The sequence below is a fragment of the Corylus avellana genome, chromosome 4 (assembly GCF_965113065.1).
Source record: "Corylus avellana chromosome 4, dhCorAvel1.hap1.2, whole genome shotgun sequence".
In the NCBI taxonomy this organism is placed as follows: Eukaryota; Viridiplantae; Streptophyta; class Magnoliopsida; order Fagales; family Betulaceae; genus Corylus; species Corylus avellana.
The window spans coordinates 25,663,511-25,685,097 of record NC_142493.1 but is presented as its reverse complement, the minus strand read 5'-3'; the positions used below and the strand labels follow the sequence as shown (position 1 = coordinate 25,685,097).

The following is a 21,587-nucleotide window of genomic DNA, read 5'->3' as shown; positions in this document are numbered from 1 at the left end:
ATTGCAAGCCTATCTCACATGGCATTGGTGATGTTAATTAACAGCAATAAGATGGGCTTGATAAAAAAACAGAAAGCATATGTAGCACTAAGTATTTGTTAATGTTTTTGTTTTGAATAAAAAAGAGAACGAAAAAACATTTAACAACAAAGCTTTGTCTTATATATAGTGCCACTTTTTTTTTCTTTTTTTTTTTGGGCATGTCCGCATAAAGGGAAATGATTTGGACTAGTGAGCTTTGCTTCCCAATGCATAATCTACAGTTAATTGAGCTATCACTTGGAAACATATGGTGTCACTTATGTGCACCGTTAAATCCAAACCAAAAAGTTATTATTTATATTTATTGACATGATTCTATCAATACCAAAGTGAATGCTGGCGATCATACTTTTTCTTCATCGTCCTCCCAGCATCAGAAACACTCCTAAATCCAACTTTCTCGCCATTATTATAACCTTTTGAAGGACTAATGCCAACAAGCTTTGAGCAAATTCCACTGATAACACCATCTGTTTTTCCACCACCTACATCTTCAGGATCAAGTAAAGAGCCTGTTTCTTGGATTTCAGGACAATCCCAGAGGTGTGATCCTTCAACATTCTTGTTTTTAGCTGAGAAATTAGTACTTTCCGGAGATTCTTTCTCAAGAAAGGGCAGTTGAAATTTGTTTAGCTCATTTATATCATTCCAGGTGGGAGTAGTTGTGGTGGAACATGAGAGAAATGATGAAAAGGTTGATGCTTCAGAGGATGATGAATTCGGAGATGAAGTCATTGACCCTCCAAATCCTTGGATTTCTCTTGTTACTTTGAGAGCTTTTAAACGAGCTTCTTTGAGTTTCTCCCCTCCTCCCAAGAGCTTAAGTATTTCGTCTGATTTCTTTTTCATTCTGACACCCCAGTTGAACCTAACATATTAATCACAAGGAAACTGGATTTATAAATATAAAAAGCAAAAAAGCATATGATCATGATATATTGTGATCTTTTCACATTTTAGCAGAGATTTTTTTGAGAATTAATTACCCCTTTTCATCTGTGTGGTTAAATGTTCCAAGCTCCTGAATAACAAAAGTATCACACTGAAATTCTGCAGCAAAATCTTCAGGACCATGGGTTAGTAAGAACTCAAGAAATACCAGTGATTTGTAGGATTGTCTCCATCGCTTCCAGTCAATGCTATACAACCTGCAAGATTTATGTATTACTAGCAATGGGGGACTTCTTATTGTATTTGTGTCAATAAAGATAGTAAGATATATATATATATATATATATATATATATTAATTTTCAATAAATTATATACTCTTTTGGGATAAAAAAAAAAAAAAAGAAGTAATGCAGATCACTAACCTCCTATGAAGAATATCAACAATTCTCCAATAATCATCTATCCCAAAAGATGCTTCAGCTATTCTAGTCATTGTTCTAGCATCAGGGCTACATGGATCATTAGTTGTTACTTCTTCAGCCAACCTTGATAAAAGAAAATCAAGATGAATGATAGAGAAATTAAACAGCAAATATTAATTGACAATTAATAAGAGAAAAAAACTTACAGTTCAGATTCAGTAACATCAGTGAAGGTGAGCCTAGCAGTTTTGTATTTCTCTTGTAGAAAAGAAGATGCTTGCCTTTTAAACTGGTCTATCAACGGGGACCCCATAACAAGGCAGAGATTTAAACAAGTTTGAGATGAAAAGTACTCCAAATTCCACTTCCTCAAACATATAAAAAGCTTATCAAAGTAACATGCATATACACTAGTTTGAGGTGCAAATTAGAGAGAGAGCATTCTATGGGTTGCCATGATTTTAGTTCAGATAATAAAGGACAAGTATTTTAATGGAAAATGAAAAAGTTTGACCAATTGTAATCCATGAGTTTTTGGATTATTTTCTTTCTCTTTTTTATTTGAATATATATGGTTGATTGAACTGAAGATTAGGATCATCTAACCATCATGCCTAAGATCCCATTCTCTTAGCTTATTGATCAGGTGCTTTAAGGTTGTTTGAGTGATTACATACCCCTTTACACTCTAGCAAACAGTGCCACTATTTTTCTTCTTTTATTTATTTTATTTATTTATTTTTCCTTTAAGGGTGTCATTACGGCAAAAGTTGCATCTTAACTTCACCTTGCCATTTGGATAACACAAACATAAAGAAAAAAAAAAACTGATTTAACATGTAATAAAAGAGAAAGCAGATCGGACTGAGGGAGGATTTTCTTCTTGGACCATAACGATTTCAGAGCCCAACGTTACCAAAATTAATCAATCATTATCTCTAATATGTTGATCTCATTTTTTCTTTTTCTATTTAGGAATATTAAATCTAAAACCAAATATATTGAATTGAAGCAATAGCAAAAAAAAAAAAAAAAAAAAACTGTAACATACGATACGACCAGCAAACTTTAGTATGAATGATCAGCAGTAAATACATTTTTATTTCATAACTCTTTCACAATACGTACAGATGTAACCATTTAAACTATTTGTTTGATATATATATATGAAAAAACATCACTTAACCCTCTAAACTTCCATTACTTTGTAATTTTTTTTCAAAGTTAAAAAACTCTCAGTTTAGTGTATTGATCTTTTTATTTTTTGTAATGTCATCACTCCGTTCGAATTTTTTGTTAAATCATAATAGATGAGTGTGAAATTCTCAAAGTACCCTATTAAAAAAAGAAGAACGGTTTGGTGGGTCACCAGACCCATGCCTTGTGACTCGTAGGTCAATAGACCCACGATCTGGTGACCCATGGAGGCTAGGGGTCACCACTAGACCCCGCTGTGGTTCTAGTTTTGACCTGTGGTGATACAAATTCTTGTATTCAACGATATAAATTAATGATAACATTTTGAGTTTTGCTAAGTTAACCAAAACCAATTCCTCAATAATTACTTAATGGTATCATAGTCTCTTTAGGCCAACACGGTTAATTCTTTCCATGGTTGCATCAACATGATCAACCTCTAGCTTCTGCTTCCCCTTTCACTCTTCCAAATTTTACTCAGTTCATTTCAATCAAGCTCGATGGAAACAATTACCTTCTATGGCTCTCTCAATTAGGCCGTCTTGTTCCATGATATGATGGATATAGTAGATGTTTCTAAACAAATCGCTAGGTACTCGACTATTTTCACAAGTTGGACTACTCTTACCAAGGTAGACATCCTCCATCCCAACTGGCAAACTACTCAAACCCACCGTGCACTCGAAGAACAACAATGATTTGCTAATAGTGGAGCTAATGCACATATCACCAAAGAGTTGGAGAATCTGTCAAATTAGTAGCAACCCTTCCAAGGTCATCATGAATCAATGGTAGTAGGCAATGGATCATGAATTAAATGCTATGGAGGATCAAGCTACATAAGCAATGTATATAATGTATAGCATTACTCGATCCCCAACCATTTGGTACATGAAAATTTATTTGTTTAATTTTTTAGTTGGTAGACCATGCCAGATAATTAATTAAGCTTGTAGGTACCGGATGTATAGCTTTGTGTTTATTATTAAGCAGCGCATAATATAAAGTTGCCAACATTATTGTCCTCTGACAATTAATTGGGTCGCCTTATAAGTGTTACCCCTACATCATCAACTGTTACTTGCAAGATTTGCATGTTAATTAATTATCAAATAAATGCTTCTCTATTTTTCTTGTCATTTTCGGTGGTTCTTAGATAGTTAGATGTCACTAGCTTCCACCAAACCCATGCCCTTAAGCAATTAATATCCTATAGACAGATATATATATATATATATAGGAATCCCCTAAACCTAATAATCCCTTTAGGCCATGAAATTGATCGAATCCCCAAAAATCCCACAATATTTATGGTGGGGGTTGGATCTCAGACTTTTTAAGAGAAGTATCAATTCTTAATTATTTTATTAAAGTATATGTCATTGTTGTAATAAATATGACTAATCCTTTTTCCTTGAAATAATAGTCAATTCTAGAAAATTATGGGAAAATTTTGAAAAAAAGGGAATATGGGCACAAACTTATGGACGAAGTCATCATTCACACTACCATATATAAGAAATCTAATTTTTTTAAGTTGACATCATTAATTTAATACAATGTTTCAAATAAAAAGTTATGAGTTTACAAAATCCTCTTTTTTCTTTAATTTAAAACTCAAATAAAGCTCGTAAATGAAAAAGAAATATTGATTTTTAAGATAGATTAAAGTACTAATTAAGAGAGAAATTAGAAACTTTATTGAAAATGATCATGTACATCAAAGTTCGATCATATATAAATGAATTAATTCTTTGGCACATCATATCCCAAGAAAAAGAATTGGACAACTAACAATATTCGATTGTAGGAGTATTATAATTATGATTTCAAAAATAAAAACCTTATACCTAATTAAGTTAATTGGAAATTCAACATATAATTTAACAGTAATGCAATTTCAGAGGTATTACAGTTTCAAGGCCAAATCCAGCTTATTCAAACCAGATATACCATTGTTTTCATCGTTTCTGTCAGCAACTTGAACCATTGCCATGATCGGGTGCTCCAGCTGATCAAGATACGGCTTTGTGCAATCACCAGGAGGCTCTTCCGACACTCTTCTTTGCCCTTGTGGCCCAGAAAGTATCAACTGTGGTGCATGTGATGAGAACCTCCCCATCGGATAAACTTGCGGTAGTAGCGTTGGCGGCGGTGGACGTGGCGGAGGAGCAAAAGTCCGATGAACACAAAGAAAAGGGTGTCTTTCCGCCGCCGGCGGCGGTTGAACTATAGGTAACCTGTTTTCGGGAAGGGTAGCAAAATTGGGTTGCGAACAGTTGAATAAGAGATCTCTTTGGGAGGGCAAGCGGCTTGTTGCTCTATGTTGCCTGCTTCTTGAGGCTGCAGTACTCTCCTCTTCCGCCATGTGAGATTCTATGTGATTTATGAGAGCTTGGGTGCTCAGAAACACATGGTCACATAAACGACATGCAATCTGTGTCGGATTATGAAACGGTTGATCATGTCGTGCATGGTTTGTCAACCCATGCTGCATGTTTCTGTGCCTCAAATTCCAACCATGCTCAGCCATGGCAATATATATAAATTATAAAGCAACCCCAGATATATATAAATTAAGAAGAAAAAAGTTGAAGGGATTATCAATTTATCACACAAAGTGGCCAATTTATAGGTAGTTTCATTTGCCTCAATCCTTTAGGTTGTGCAATATGTTAAGTTAATTCAATTGGATGCAACTTATTTATGGTTGCCATAATGGACTATAATGGCATTCCTCAGCAAAAGTTTGACCTATTTATTGCTCATTAAGTTGTTTTCATAATTAAGCACAAGTGGGACACCTAAGATGGAAGGGAAATTGTATGTATGGGTGTGTTATTTACCATGGATGATACTGCTTTGATGCAGGAATCTCTGCGCAGGGCTAGATATGGGATTGCTGGCTTGTGCATTAAAGAGGGTTCGTAATTACTAATTCAAGCTAATTTCCCAAAAATGTATTATTAATTTCAAACCATTTTTATGTGATCTCATATTAAATATTTCCTTTCTTGAGTTTTGATACTACATGCAATTAATCTCTTCTGTTTAATGGCATTCATATTATGTGAATTTTATTTTATGAAGCTTCCATATTAGTACCTGATTTACATCTTTTTGACACGAGAAAGATAACACAGCCTAATTTAATTAATTATAAGCGGATGATATTATATTGAAGTATAATGGCATATGAATGAGATATTCTTTAAATTCATTCTTTACTGTCATTGCCATTAATATGGTTTCAGATAGCTTTTACTATAAAGTTATTTACAAACTGATATGACAGTTTTTAATTATTTAGCGATTCAGTTGCCAACAATATACTTTTAATTATTTCACCAATTATGGGCTGCTAGGAAATTGTAACATGTGTAATAGTACCCTGAACATTTTCCTTCATTTTATATAAGATAATATGTATCTACTTTGAAGGATATCATTCCATAAATGAAGAGAAGGACTTATTTCCTAATAAAGATAATTAACATTTATTTTATTTTAAGGAGCTAGACTTCCAGGATTGGTGATTAATTGGTAAAAGGAAAATTGGTGATTTTAACTAATTAATCACCATTACTAAGAAAAAATAGTACCTATAGAAACGTTACAAAAACAAAAAACAAACTCTTCGTACGTAGTTGAATTAACTTTACGAATTATATTTACACACACTTAATTCATATGGGATAATAATGTTATTTAATAGACTGTTATTCGATTACCATACAACTGAGATGACAATTTTCACTACTACGTCATTTCAGTTGTATAGTATAATAGTCTATTAAATAGTTAACATTACTTAATTCTATCGGGTAAGACGTCAATAGTAACATTCTTAGCCGCGTGCAAGCTTTTTTCTTTGTTTTTTTTTTTTTTTTTGAAGGGAACCAAAAACATTGCAGCCAGATTTTGAAGGTAGCAAAATGTGAAGAAGTGGTAGCTGCTGGTTGATGATCGAATGCAATCATTTATCCTCCCAACATTCGAGGACGATCAAAACGTGATCATGTTAATGCCACGTGATCGAGCAACTAAATTAATTCATAATTTGTAGCCATTAATTAAGAAGTAGATGACAAGTGAAGGGGTTACGAGGAAATATCGCCACGACCGACCAAGTTTTATGAGCAGAAAAAGAGCAAGCTCATTAAGACTGTACCATAATTTATAAATGAACCAGGTGTGTCTCAAGTTTCATTCTAAGTGAAAAAGCAAAGATTCACTTACGATAATTTTGGTAAGTTTTTGGGATATGCTTGTGAGAAAAAAAATTGGGTAGTACTAAAGAAAAGTAACAATGCTAAGGGAGTAACCATCAAGGCCGGTGGTTAGTAGCCATAAAACATTTCACATGTAGTTAGGTAAACACTAATATTTAGGTTTGACTCCTAAAATAGAAATCTTCATGCTTGATTAGTGTAAATCACTTTGAGTCTAACCGATATGTTTGAGTTCCATTAATGTCCTAATGAGGATAAGTCAAGCTACGGTTTAATTGGGCTTGATGGAATGTATGCTACCAAAAAAAAAAAACTAGATTTCGTGACGGTTTGAATAGTTTCAGTTTTGCCTAAACTGACACCAAATTAAAAATGGTGTCGGTTGAACAGTAATCGACAATAATAATAGTGTTGGTTTACTGTTCAACCGACACTAAATATTAGTGTTGGTTTACTGTTCAACCAACATCATTTTCAATTTGGTGTCGGTTGAACACTAAACCGACACTAATAAAGGTGCCAGTTTGCTATTCAACTGACACCTCTTTCTACCCTTAATTGAAGATAAATCCCTCACAGCTCCTTCACATACGTATGTGGTTCCCATCGTCTAAGCCCTTCATGCCTTAGCTCCTAGAAGACATGAGTTATTATGGTCACGCATGAGTTTTAATTTTTTTTTTTTTTTGGTAAAAAAAAAAAAAAAAATACAATGCCAAGAAATAAAAGGGAAAGGGGCAGTAAATAGCACTACATTTTAATTCTCTATTAGCCTTAATAGTGAGCTTACGGGCTTCTTCCTTAAAATTAGAGGTCTTAAGCAAGGGTAGAGGTCTTAAGCAAGGTGACCCTTTGTCACCTTATCTGTTTATTTTGGTAATGGAAGCTTTCTCAAGACTCATATCGTATGACTAACAAGACCCAGTTCAAATTCCATTGGAATTTGGAAGTGCCATAGTGTAAATTGGAGGACATTGTAAATATGATAATAGTTAGAGGGGTAAATCTAAAAAAGAAACTGTTTACATGATTAGTTATATATATATATATATATATATATATGAGGACGAAACTAACTGAAAATACAAAAGAAAAGGAGAAACAAAACACTAGTATTATACCCGTAACAAACACATAAATTACACTAAAACATAAGAGAAACAGGCATCTCAATGGCAAAAATGAAAGCTAATAATAATCACAACATATGCACTAGACAGTAGAAACAACTTCAGATTGAAATTTCTATTTCTGCTACACTTTCTATATAATCAACTGAAAAGAGTAGTTTCACCCTTGCAACAATTCCTGTATAAAGAAATCACTAGCCCTCAAAAGGGTACAAGGATGGAAATCGAGGGAGGCTGTTCTGTTCAGCTAAACTTTAATTTACGTGCTAACCACTACAAAAACGTTAATGGCTTACAACATGATTACAATAAAACATCAAAGCAAATGTTCTTGTCCTTTTTCAAACCAGATGGACAGAAAGGTTCAGCAAGTGGGTGGGTGATGAAACAAACCAATGACTCTCCAACGTCGTTTACCCAAAAGCAGCAACTTTTCTACAAAGTTGTACAACATTTGCATAAAGCTCGATGAAAAATATATGAATATATTATGTAATGGACAACAAGAAGACAACGGGCGCATTAGTTGTGAAGCAAGCTTTTTCTTCTTTTTTTTCTTTTTTTTTTCCCCCTTGAAAAGATATAAGAGTGTACTTATTACAACTGCAAGGGTCTCCAATATATGAACAATTTCGTAAAGTGAGATAATTTTCTCTTTCTTGGATGAGACTCGGCGGCATTATAACGGCGAGAAACCCGAAGAGGTACAACCATGTGGACACATGTTCTACAGTGAGCTTTAGCTGTGAATTGAACCCACCAATTGATACACATTTACAAAATAACTGGGGCAAACCATAATACTGCTGACATCATGACAAACTGCAAAAGGACATCTTTGAGCCTTGACACAAGCACTTCTTACCAGTTTATTTCCTCTTTCCTGTGCCGATAGACAGGAGCTCAAAGCTTCGAAGGGTATCATCACGGCCACCTCTCGTGGCTGCAGTACGGGTAAAAGATGTTGTTTTGGATTCAAACCCAGGTTGAACCCTCTGGGTTGTGGAAAGGCGACCACTGCCTGAGATTAGCCGGCTTGATCGATTCTCACTAGGCTCACCAGAGGAGCTTGGCCGGCTGCTTGAAATTACAGGCCTCTTTGAAGTACTACCATTACGAGAAGAACTGCGTCCCCTTTCAAAATCAGGTTGCTGCAAATATAAGGGAGAGAGAGAGAGAGCAGTAATTGAGAATCAGAGTGCAAAAATGACTACACAGAAATTAAAAAGAGGGAAATTAACAGAAACTATGCAAAAAATTGCATATCACTACTCGCAACCACTCACCACGTCCTTAGAAGATGGGACATCATCTGAAGATCTGTGCCTGGAGTGATCACCATGCAAACCATGCCCTGAGCCATTCCTTCTAGAAAATGCCTCAACAGCACCAGAGAACCTTTCTCGAATTTCTTGTCCCACTACAAGAAATATACAATGGTATGTGTAAGATGTTGAAAACTTGTTCATCTTTCTATTTCAAATAAGAAATGAAATTGTGTAGAAACATTTACAATTTAAACAAAGTACTACAGATCCCACTACTCTACAAGCTTTCTAGGGAAATACCAGTGATCAAAAAAAGGAAATCCAGCATTCAAAAAATGAAAATAGATATCTCAAGCACAGCATACACAGGACAAGCATTTGACAGCCTGTAGCCCTTGTTACATATTAGCAGAATTCTAAACATCTAAAGAAGTTGATTGTTAATGACCAACATGATTCCAAGCCTCACTGTGAAAGGGAACAGACCTGAAGGCCTTTCTACTTTGTCGGCAGATGTTCCAGGGTTTAACACTGGTTTCCCACTTGGCTGTTGAAAAATGACATGAAAAGATGTTAGATCATTTACTACTCATGCAAAATATCTTTTTACAAATAAATAAATGCTAACAAATTATGTACTAACTCGAGCTCTAGAACTGGAGCCAATTTGAGGATACTTCAATATAGTCCAATCAAATACATAGTCAAACTGATAACCTGCACCAATTAGAACTCACTGAATCCTAAGTTCTGTAAAACCTCTAAATCAGATTCAAGATTAGTATCCAAGAAAGAACAACTCAACATCTATTAAAACAAATAAATAAAAATAATTATAAGGGCTGGGGCTTAAGAGTCCACAAGTAACCTTCTCGGATAAATAGATCACGGAAAAGCCTCTTCAGATATGAATAATCTGGTTTGTCTTCAAACCGTAATGATCGGCAGTAATGGAAGTATGACGTGAACTCTGATGGATACGATTTGCAAAGGACCTGTCAAATAGCATATTTGTTTCACATACCTTCAGTTAATAAATGTCTAGAGAACTTACGAATAGACCAAGGACGAGATATCAGACTCTATAGCATAAACCGGTTTTTTTATGTCTTCATCATAAAATTAAGTGTTTTGGCATAAGATGCTTGCAGGAGCAAGCAGTGATACCTCTATAGGGGTAAGCATCTTCTTTTCACTGATCTTGTCATACTTCTGCTTCTTAGTGCCTGCTTTTAAGCCTTGCCAGGGAAGGCTGAAACACAGTCATATTTAGCAAGTTAAATATGTGAATATGCGTAAACGAACTAGGTGAAGTGAGAATGTCGGATAAGAGATCAACCTTCCTCTCAGAAAATACATTAGCACATAACCAAGAGACTCAAGATCATCCCTTCTGCTTTGTTCTGCAGGGAAATTAGAATCATAAATACATCTAAATATGTGATAGCAAGAACACAAAACCATCTCAAATTATATTAGCTGCAAAAAAGCAAAGTTCACTCACCAACTCCAAGGTGAGTGTTAACACTTGCATAACGTGCTGTTCCTGTGAGATTTTTGTTTTCTCTGTACCAAAAAGAAAACCACATGAACAGAGGAAAAATTGGTGGGGGGTACTTTATATTGACAAAGAGGCGACAAATACTGACAACATGGGAAATATGAGTAGTATATCAATGCATCAGGAAGCCAGAAATTCATTAGTAATTGGGGCCAACATCCATGAAAACATGAAAGAAAAGGGTATAATGAAACACTCAGACCCGTATTATAAACAGATACATAGCATACCTAGGCAAATAAAGCCATGTCATTACTTTTTTTTGATAAGTAAGCCATGTCATTACTTGTTAAAGCTGCCAGTCCATATATATATATATATATATATATATATATATATATATATATATATCCATCTTTATGTTTTTATAAAATGAGTGATCCAAGGTTGTCCACATTTTTGCATGAAATTTTATATGCAAGAAGTTCTAGTGTGCAGAAGTACTCCATGAACAGAATAAAATAAAACAACTGGGAAGTAAGAAATATAATCACATTCAGAAGACATGTGCATGCAACAGCAGCTTCTCCTCCCCCCCTTCCAAATAAAAGGATGAAAAGGGAAAAGCAAAAAAAAAAAAAAGAAGGAACAAAGTACACTAGGTTGTATCAGAAATAACAATTCAGGAAGCCACAAGAAACAATAGTGCTGGATTACCTGTATGGTATGTGCTTGTGTGTTTGAAGATCCCTATACTTTTTTGCCAGACCATAATCAATTATATATACCTGTGGTGAAAAATAAACCCAATTAAGCAAGGAAATCCTAACAATTGAATAGGCACATCTAAAACAGATAGAACTACAAATTTCAGAGGGAGTTAAGTCATGTACAAATGACTAAGTAAACATCAGTTAAACAGATCAATGCTGCCATGGGGCAAGGGCATTTGTCAATACAATATGTCATACATTGAAATTCAGTGAACTCAGTCTAATAAGAGCTTGGCAAAATAGCCAGGCTGTATCTATCTAGAGTCAAAATGCCTATTCTCCTCTCATATTCCTACTTCACTTTGTCCCTCTTCGGATGTGATATTGGGATATCTGCGCTTCAGCAGAAAACAAGTAGGATTAAGCTCAGTAACCAGAACATGTATTAGCCATTTAGGGGATTTTTCAATCAATGAAATACATCAACTTCAAGCCCCCAAGGTTGATCCATCTTATCACCACTCAGTAAAATTTACATATACTGAATTTCAATCTAGGATTTTCCTAATTATATTAAATCACGAATTTTTTTAATCAATATTTTCTGGGATACAAAGATAAGCTTGATCTTTGGCAGCAGTTCACAGTTTTGGAAAAAGAATATGAAGGTCAAACCTCTTTCTTTATGTGAATTTCTCCAGAACTACAAATCACCTCTTCATGAATGACCAAATTTCAATATCTTCCAATCAAGCTATGTACTATCTATAAATTAAATTAATAAACTAGGATCTACAGGATATCAATGAATGAATCCACGTCAAATATTCTTGTACAGGTCTCCCCAAACTATTATCATGTTGGCCATTGGGAGTAAAAGCCACAACCAGTCAGATATTTGATCAAGACAAAAGACAAATCAAATCTGTATGGTTTGCCCTATTTGTGCTTCCATCCATCAACCACAAGATTTAGCATGTCCCTGGACTTGACAACAGAACCAAAAGAAGTAACACTAATATAAGATTGCCCCTATTGCAAGTATATTCTCTGAACAAGATTTAACATTTGTTGAGGGGTTGGCTTACCCCCATTATATAGACTCTATTTTCTTTCATCAGCAAGAGATCTAATAGTCACTCTTCACATAAGGACATATTATACTTATCAACTCAGCAAAAGCAACTAAAGGATTCCCAAACAGGGCCATAACCTAAATACATTTGGTCTTACTAACTAAAGTGTTATACCAAGCAATTGCCAATCCTTCTTCAGAATTTGATACTTTGCCCCTATCCCCAGCAAACATATCTAAGAAACCCTAAAACAACCGAGTAAAGCATAGACCAGTTCAACCATCAAACCTGTATAAGGTCCAGCCCTGCCTATTGACCGTGTAATCTTCAAATTATAACCAAGACACTTATTTTAGGACAGAGAGAGTACATACAATTCTCAGTATGAAGTGCATGTATAGATACAAATATCTATCACCATAAATCCACCACTTTTTGTGTGTGTGTTGGGGGGGGTGTGGGTGGGGTTTGATGATAATCTTTTGTTGATGATTACCTATAGCTACAAAATATTATCACAACATTCACATTTTCAAGATGTCCAATATTTCCTACGGAAGCCAAACAGAGTCTTAAATAGAATTGAAGGTGGCCTAATGCAAAGATATTTATGTACTAAGGTCCAATGTTTGCATGTATTTAAAGTAACAGAAGATGAAAATGTACACAAAAGTTTACCTGATTAGCTTTGCGCCCTAAACCCATTAAGAAGTTGTCAGGCTTTATATCACGGTGAAGAAAACCCCGTGAGTGCATATACTCAACTCTGTTTATCTACATAAAATAACAGGAAAAGGAAAAGTATCAGAAAGAAAGCCATTTTAACCAATATACCTTCATTGTTTTTTGGGAGAAGTAATAACATATTACCAAATATACCTTTCATTGAAAACATTGAATACTTACTAACTGATCTGCAAGCATCAAAACTGTTTTTAAAGAAAACTTTCGATTGCAATAGTTGAACAAGTCTTCTAGGCTTGGCCCTAGAAGGTCAATAACCATAACATTGTACTCGCCCTCAACGCCAAACCATTTCAGATGGGGGATACCCGCTTCATACAGATAAAAGATGGATAAGTAGATACATAAATTGATTTTAACTAAATCCCTTCATATCAATTCACTATAGACAAAAGGACTAAATGAGGAAACTTACTCCCTCCTTGTAGAAGCATGTATAACTTTGACTCATAATGAAGCTGAGGGTGCTTGGTCTTCACAGATTCCTGAGGAAACAAGAAAAGTATGCATAGGTTGGAATGAAAGTCATAAACTTACTAAAGTAGCATACAAGCAAAATCCACAGATTCCAAAAATATAAAAAAAACAATTAAAACTTGAATTGAAGTACTCAACCATGTACCGCCCAAGCACACGAAAAGAATAATAATATAAAACTTGTATTAACACCAGATGCACACACAACATCCAGATTAAGATTGGTATTAATACCAAAATAATCAACCAGAACCACCTAAAAGGTCTAGATAATAATATATGAGGGAGCCAAAGGTCAATAAACACTTTGATTGAAAACTTAAATGAAGCCCTTCCCCAGCTCTCTTATGCCATTCATAATAAATAAGTATATAAATACATTATTGTGAATACTTATAGATACTTGACTGAAATAATTCTTAGTGCGACCTTAAAACACAATTCTCAACACCTAAAATCCAACTTAACTGAATTACCAATCCACCCCTCAAATATTAGTCCTCTCAGCCGTTAGGAAAACAGCAATGCTAGATCAACTAACACATAAACTGGGTGTAGCATGCTTTTAAGGAGATCTGTAAATTAATTTCAGCAATTAATCAGCTTAGCTAAACAGCAAAGGAAGTATTTGGTATTTAGACTAAGCAATATAAGAAATCAAATAATGAACTGTTTAAGCAAACTGAAATGCAAGTTTGCTCAAAATTTAAAGCGGTTTTCTACATAGACAAAATCCACCTCTCACAAAAGAGGTAACCAATAACATACAGTTGGATACTAGTGCCATGTTTTTTGCTTGTTCAATCAGTGACTTGGTCTAAAAACTTAAATCTACTAAATTACGGCATAAACAAAAACCTGAACCAGTCCCAAATACTCCAAAAACTCCTACACATCGTACTTCAATACCATCCAACACCGCAAGGGAGAGAAAAGAAAATCAAACATCCCAAACAAAATTTATATGGAACAGAGGAAACGAAGGGCCCCTCACATACCAGCTTGACAGCCACTTCCTCTCCACTTTGGACATTAACCCCTGAAACAAACCAAATGAAACCATTATGAACCCAACATGATTCGCAACAAGAAAAAGTAAGCTAAGGGTGAAACAAGCAAACAATGCTACTTTACACGCATGAGTTGCATACCCAAATAGAGCTCGCCAAATGATCCGCTACCGATCTTCCGACCGAGCTTAAACTTCCCACCAATCACATGCTCCATGATCCAACTCCCAATCAAAAGAATACAAATCCAACAAGCTCAGTTCCTTCACCCTCTTAGCCTACAATCCAATCCAATACTACAATGATCACAAATCTTTTAGCTCATCCAAAAAGCTCACTGCCGACAGATCTTCGATTCCAATCCACTCTCAGATCCATCAAATCATAGCACAAACAAAATGATCCCAGAACTTTTTCTATACATCAACAACCAAGCTCAAAAATACAGTCTTCACCCAAAAATCTGAAAAAAAAAAAAAAACATGTAAATATATCTCTAGCTCACAACTACAATACGAATTTTTTTTTTTTTTTAATAAAAAAAATCTACAAAAAACCCATTACTCACGGAATTAAACCCGAGCTATAGGCTCATCAAAAGGGGGCCTTTTGTATTGGGAAAATCGGGATGAGAAAAAGAATGTGAAAGAAAAGAGTCAGAGAACAAAAAAAAAAAGTTTCTTTTTTCTGCGAATTTTATCGTGGGTAGAGAGATTATTGTTGAGAGGAAAAGAATGGGATTGGGACTTTTTGTAGTCGGCAGAGGAATCTTAATCTGCTTACGATTTGCACGGCCAAAGAACCGCGGGAGGTAGCCTCCAAGGGGATCTTTCGGATCTGGGTTTAGGACAGGGATTGGGTTTTCTCGCAAAATTCTTGAGATTCTCTGGAAAGGAATATTGGGCTGAGAGAGAGAGAGAGACAGACAGAGAGAGCAAGAGAGAAAGATAGAGAGAAAGAGAGAGGTGAATGAAAATGGATGAGAAAGTGGATGATTGATGAAGGAAAAGCTAACTGATATTACATGTCTTTATTATTATTATTATTATTTTCTATTCTCTTATTAAAAGAATTAAAATCGGTTAAAAGTGAGAAAATTATAGCAGGCTCGCCCACCTTATGTGCTAATCATGAACTCTATCTACCTTAACCTTTTACTCAACTCCTCATTTTGCATGAATTACAAGGGAAAATGCTTGGCATCAAAGAGAGAGAGAGAGAGAGAAAGATAATGAGAAAAATCATACTTTATTTACCTTTTACTCAACTCCCTTCTAGTATGAACTATGAAGGAAATGTTTGTAATCACAGAGAGAGAGAGAGAGAGATAATGAGTAAAAATAGTGCAATGGTCTCGTGTAATTAATAATTAATTGTTTTTTTCCTTTTCTTTCGGTATAATTGATGTGTTGGTCCAATCATTTCAGGTTGTCTCTTACTGTGACGCATTACTTATAAGAAAGAAATGCTTAATTAATTAATTTGCATTTTGAACTCAAAAACATTTTATTTTATTTTATTTTTTTTTCAATGGGAGCAATCATTTCAGGTTGTCTCCTACTGTAAATGATATTAAGATTAAGGTCCAAAGTTTCCCGGGTTGTATGTGACAAAAATAGATTACTGGTGAACTTAGCAAAAAACAAAGTAGACTACTTGCAAAAAAACAAAAATATGTTAGTTAATATATATATATATATATATATATATATATATATATATTTTAAGGGAAATGTTAAGTGTTTTTCTAGTGTTTTCTTAGTATCCTCCCAACTGTGATGTGGCTTTTAAAATTATCATTGAATTTGAAATTATCATTATTAACTTTTAATCTATTTGTGATTTTAAAAGTCACATCACAGTTAGGGGACATCATAAGAACACTAAAAAAACACTTATCATTTTCCATTTTTTTAATGTGATATATAAAGGTTAGAGTTGATGACTCAGCGTGAAGTATTTTTATTTGAGATTTTTTTTTTTTTTTTTTTTTTGGAGTACAACTACTTATTTTGAAAAAACATATAAAAATAAATAAAAATAGAGTGATTATGTGCGGAGTTCACTGTCAATAAAGGAAGAAAGTGGCCGCGCCATCACTCCGATTTGGCTAGAATTGTATGAGGTAGATAAAATTGGTTAGAATTGCTCACTCAATCAACACTCTCTTAGTTATATGACTATTTTTTTTTAAAAAAAAAAAAAAATTAAATAATAAGTTAACTCATACACATGCAAGAGTAGCATTTGTTTTGCTAAAATAATACAAAAAATTATAAAAATATATATATATTTTGTAAATAATTTATTTAGAAAAAAAAAAAAAAAGTATAGTTTTGTTTATGAAAACATAAAACACCGAGCCGATATATTACCAAGCATGGCCACCACACTAATCTGTATGTATTTATTGTCAATGCCAAAGTAAAAGTAAAGACAAAATTTTTTTAAAAAAAACAAAAAAAGCAAATTAAAAAACCCTCATGCTAACTCAATGCAAAAGTAGAAAGAAACGTGGGTTATGGGGAATTAATATTTGTAATAATAGTGGAGAGAAGCAGTAAGTTGGCACATTGTCTCGCTTTCATTGCTTCTCTCTCAGACCTGTCAAGACTATATACAACGTATATACTTCCACTTTCCCCGTTTTATATATATATATATATATCATTTCATCAAGCTTCCCTTGAATTTATAAAGTACTGCCGCCACGTGATACTCAATCAAAATGTGTTACATTCAATAAAATAAAGAAAATTTATAATTATAAATATAAATATAAAAAGATAAAAGAAGAAAAAAAATTAAAATATAGGTAACGAATTAATACCTCAAAGATCTGTGGAGATTTTAGCCTGAAAATAATGAAGAGGTTCTACACTTGTACAAGTCAACACAGATAGGCAGAAAATAAATATAAGCTTAATTAAAAGAAACCCAGGGCATGGGTGCCTTTGTCGAGTGGGTATATATCCTTGCAACTTTGCATCTCAGGGTATGAAGCGTAGCTTTCAGTAGCGTACATATAGAGATAAATAGTTGGTAACTGATTTGACCTATTCATTGTCTATGGGACCAATCCTAGACCCACTTGTCTTCTGGTTGGTTCCCCCTTTGGTCATCGGACAAAAATCAAAAATTACACCTTTGGTAGCTACATGTTGGGAATTGGGATTGGTATTTTTCAGAATTTTTGTCCTGGTAGGCTAGTTACCAATCTCTAAATAATGCATGAAAAAAAAAAAAGAAAAAAAAAAAGAAAGAAAAACAAAGCTTGATATTTACTAATCATGCAAAAACACCACAATTTTAATAGGAGGAGGAGGAAGAAGAAGGGTATTGTTACCAACTTACCAGCACAATAATTTGCAAGAAGCTACAAACACCGCTTTCAGATGATAACCTGGGGCAAAGGGAAGTTCTTTGAAGAATGTTGAGTAAAACTAACCATGCATTTAAAGGCATGCAAGTCATTGTACACCTAAAAGGAAAGGGACATAAGGCCAACTGTACCATTTAGAAGCAGGTAATGACAATTAATCATCTGAACCAATGATTGTAGAAAAAACAGCAGCAGCCTCCTCCCCTAATCATATATGCCAATAAAAGTAATCAAACGCTATGCAGGTAAGTTCTGCAATACTGAATTTTGTATATAGAGATGATAACCACGTTAAGCTCTGAGTGATAAGATGTAGTTTGCTATCAAATTTGAATGATTTTTTCTGTGGGAAATCTTTCTGGTAAGCAATAGCATGTGATGCATCACATGTTTCTGTTAATCAGTAGACAGTTCTCTTAACAGAACATGTGATGCAGTACTTCAAAGGAGTAGTGTCATTTCCAACAAAAGAGAGGTGAATTAGATGGCACTTCATTGTATTTGGCATTTTTCCTGTGCTTGCTTGGTAGCAGACTTGCAGTGCCATCAGGAACTCCTTTTTATTGGTTCGTTAATGGTCGCTACCAATCTCTTTGACACGCTCAAAGGACCAAGTCATCCTGCAGTTTGGCCGATTTCTAAATGGTTTCAGGTCAAATCAAAACAACCCTATTACATTATGCTGAGTCACCAATAATCACCACAAGAACACCTTCCATCCTTGAAATGGTGAAATCGGCTGTTATCCCTCACAATGATTTCTCTTCCAACAATCTTTGATATGAACTTAATTGCTGTGTGGCAGTCTGTGCAGACACGAATGTTCTTTGTTACTCGAATTGTTGTTCCTGCAGGAGTGCTAATGATGCCAAATGCTATAGCGAGCCTTTCGCTGTGGCTATGTAGTAAGTATTTCTTATGCTCCTCTTCAACATCATGGAGCACCTCTTTTGTGTCAGGAACATACCCATCTCGCTCCATCTGCTCTAGTAAAACTTCTAGTGCCTCGTTTATTCTGTCATAATACGGATGGGATTTATCTCCAGCCACAAAAGCATGCGCCTTGTTCTTAACTTCGATCCAGCTGCAAGCTGGTTTCTTTTTCATGCCCTTATTCCTCATGAACATTCTCAAATTTGCTGCATCTTTCCATCTCCTAGCAGCAGAATAAATGTTTGACAGTAGAATGTAAGCCCCTATGTTCTCAGGGTCAACCCTGAATATTTTGTCAGCAACCTTTTCTGCCAATTCAACATTCTTTCGAACTCTACATGCGGCCAACAGTGTTGACCACACGCTTCCTGTTGGTCCAATATGCATGTTAGAGATAAACTTATAAGCTTCCTCCAGCCTTCCTGCTCGACCCAGAAGGTCTGCAACAGCAGCATAGTGCTCCAAGCCTGGAGCAATTCCAAAATCCTGAGTCATACTATTAAAATATTTCCAAGCTTCATCTACCAATCCAGCATGGCTGCAGGCAGTCAACACAGCTACAAAAGCCCCATCATTGGGTTTTACTCCCTCCTTTTCCATCTGCTCAAATAAGGAAATGGCATCATGGGCATGCCCATGCAAAGCATATCCCATGATTATGGCCGTCCATGACACCATGTCATGTAGCTCCATCTCATCAAAAATCCACCGAGCTATCCTAATGTTCCCACATTTGGCATACATGTCCACGAGGGAGCTGGCTATAAACATGTTATCATCAAATCCACCTCTAATTACATATCCATGTAGCTGCTTCCCCAAAAGTAGTGTGGTCAAGTGAGCACAAGCTGGCATGATACTTGAAAAGGAAACGTGCCTTGGCTTAATTTTAGCCTTCAACATATGCCGAAAGAATCTCAGGCCTTCGTTGAACAGACCATTTTGCACACATCCTGCAATTATAGAGTTCCATGAAATGGCATCACGCTGAGATAAGAGATTGAAGACCCGACATGAATCTTCCACGCGAGTACACTTGGCATACATGTCAATTAAGCTACTTCCAATGAACAAATCTGCATCAAACCCATGTCTTATGGCATACGCATGGATTTCCTTTCCCTTAATAACATCCACATATTCTGCAAAGATGGGAAGAACACTCGACAAAGTGAAAGAATCAGGCTTCAAGTTCGCATTCCCCATCTCCCTAACCATTGCTAAAGCTTCTTCATACATTCCATTTTGTGCGTTTCCTGCAATCACAGTATTCCAGGAAACAAGATCCCTTTTTGGCATCATATCAAAGATCTTTCTCACATTATCCATTAGAAAAGCCCTTACGTCTATCCTTCCTGCAGAAACATCATTCATATTCCCATAGAAATGCCCACTAATCTCCCTATTTCCACTACTTTGAGGCAACTTATCAGTTATTTGATTCAAGTTAACTCTATGATCAATACCCGTGGCCTGTTCTTCATACTTGTTCACCAATTCAATTGAGTTACAATTATTATTATTATTGAAAGTCTCCCCACTACCTATCCGTCTCTTTGCTTTTCCATCAAAGTAAAGCATCCCCTCCTCACCTTCTAACTCCTCAGACACAATTCTACTACCCAGTTCCCCACAACTAGCCACACCACTTTCACATTTGCCTTTTCGCCTTCTATCAGGCATTCCATCAAGCATCTTGGGCGCGCTAGGCCTCCGCCTGCCACTCTCACCCAAGCTCTGAAATCTCGAATACATATTCATAAGCGCATTGCCAGTATACAAGTCGAAATCCATACCAAGCCTTATAATGCAGGCATGTAGCGACTCGCCCAACCTCAAGTCCATAAGCAATGTGCAAGATTTCAGCACAGAAGGGAACACATGGAGGTCCGGGTGCTTACCCATAGCCCGCATTTCGACAAAGAAAGCCAAGGATTGGTGGGAAAGGCCATGGAAAGCGTAGCATTTGATGAGGGATTTCCAAGCAAGAGTGGGAGGGGAGTGGAGGGTGTTGAAGAGTAGGAGTGAGTCATGCAAGAGATTGAGGTTTGAGTAGATGGAGACGAGGGTGGTGGACAAGTGAGTGGAACATGGGCCTTCGGTTTTGAGGATGTGGGCATGGAGCTGTTTGGCCTGAGACTTGGTTTGGATGATGGTGGGATTTCTGAGGAGGGCTCTGAGCAGGGTTTGTGTTGAAGTCATTGCGTCCGGGCATTGTGGCGGTGGTGTTGTGGAAAGATTCGGTGTGTTTTTAGCAACAAACCAAACTAAACTGCCGCTCTTTTTATAATTTTCTCGAACTGCTACAATGCTCAATCCACCGGCGTATGATCTTGGTCGGCGGAGTTTCTTTTAATCTGGACCACTCATCTGGTACCGCATGTCTCAAATGGTGTGGTCCACTAAGCCTTTACAACTTGCATTTAGTAAAGAGAAATGACTTTTTCACCAATCTATAGTGAATGAATCAATAATCCATTGAATTCAAAAATAGATTAAGGATAATTGTACAATGTACTTCATTAGTAAATGCTTTGAAGATCCACTTAGCTATTTCTATTTACCAT

The 21,587-nt window shown here is 35.6% G+C and overlaps 3 protein-coding genes across 4 annotated transcripts; all 3 read right to left on the bottom strand.

The window, feature by feature from the left end:
- Positions 1–360: 360 nt before the first annotated feature.
- LOC132180053 (ENTH/VHS family protein) lies at positions 361–1,670 on the bottom strand. The gene is made up of 4 exons (XM_059592895.2): positions 1,564–1,670; positions 1,358–1,480; positions 1,029–1,190; positions 361–910 (listed from the first exon to the last, which is right to left on the bottom strand). Exons 1-4 carry the CDS (start codon positions 1,668–1,670, stop codon positions 361–363), a joined length of 942 nt encoding a protein of 313 aa, XP_059448878.2.
- A 6,346-nt stretch (positions 1,671–8,016) lies between these two features.
- Positions 8,017–15,689, bottom strand: LOC132177205 (casein kinase 1-like protein 10). 2 transcript variants are annotated; one of them, XM_059589454.2, is made up of 15 exons: positions 15,274–15,689; positions 14,847–15,168; positions 14,694–14,734; positions 13,634–13,703; positions 13,381–13,529; positions 13,153–13,248; positions 11,403–11,473; positions 10,689–10,750; positions 10,524–10,587; positions 10,352–10,436; positions 10,053–10,179; positions 9,828–9,901; positions 9,671–9,731; positions 9,203–9,336; positions 8,017–9,067 (listed from the first exon to the last, which is right to left on the bottom strand). In XM_059589454.2, the coding sequence occupies exons 2-15, from the start codon at positions 14,920–14,922 to the stop codon at positions 8,786–8,788; spliced, it is 1,392 nt and encodes a 463-aa protein (XP_059445437.1). In that variant the 5' UTR covers positions 14,923–15,168; positions 15,274–15,689; the 3' UTR covers positions 8,017–8,785. The 2 variants fall into 2 exon arrangements, with proteins under 2 accessions (XP_059445437.1, XP_059445438.1); XM_059589455.2 differs by having other exon boundaries at positions 15,489–15,689.
- A 2,340-nt stretch (positions 15,690–18,029) lies between these two features.
- Positions 18,030–21,297, bottom strand: LOC132178634 (Tetratricopeptide repeat (TPR)-like superfamily protein). Its single transcript, XM_059591105.2, has one exon. The coding sequence runs from the start codon at positions 21,220–21,222 to the stop codon at positions 18,775–18,777; it is 2,448 nt and encodes an 815-aa protein (XP_059447088.2). The 5' UTR covers positions 21,223–21,297; the 3' UTR covers positions 18,030–18,774.
- Positions 21,298–21,587: the final 290 nt, after the last annotated feature.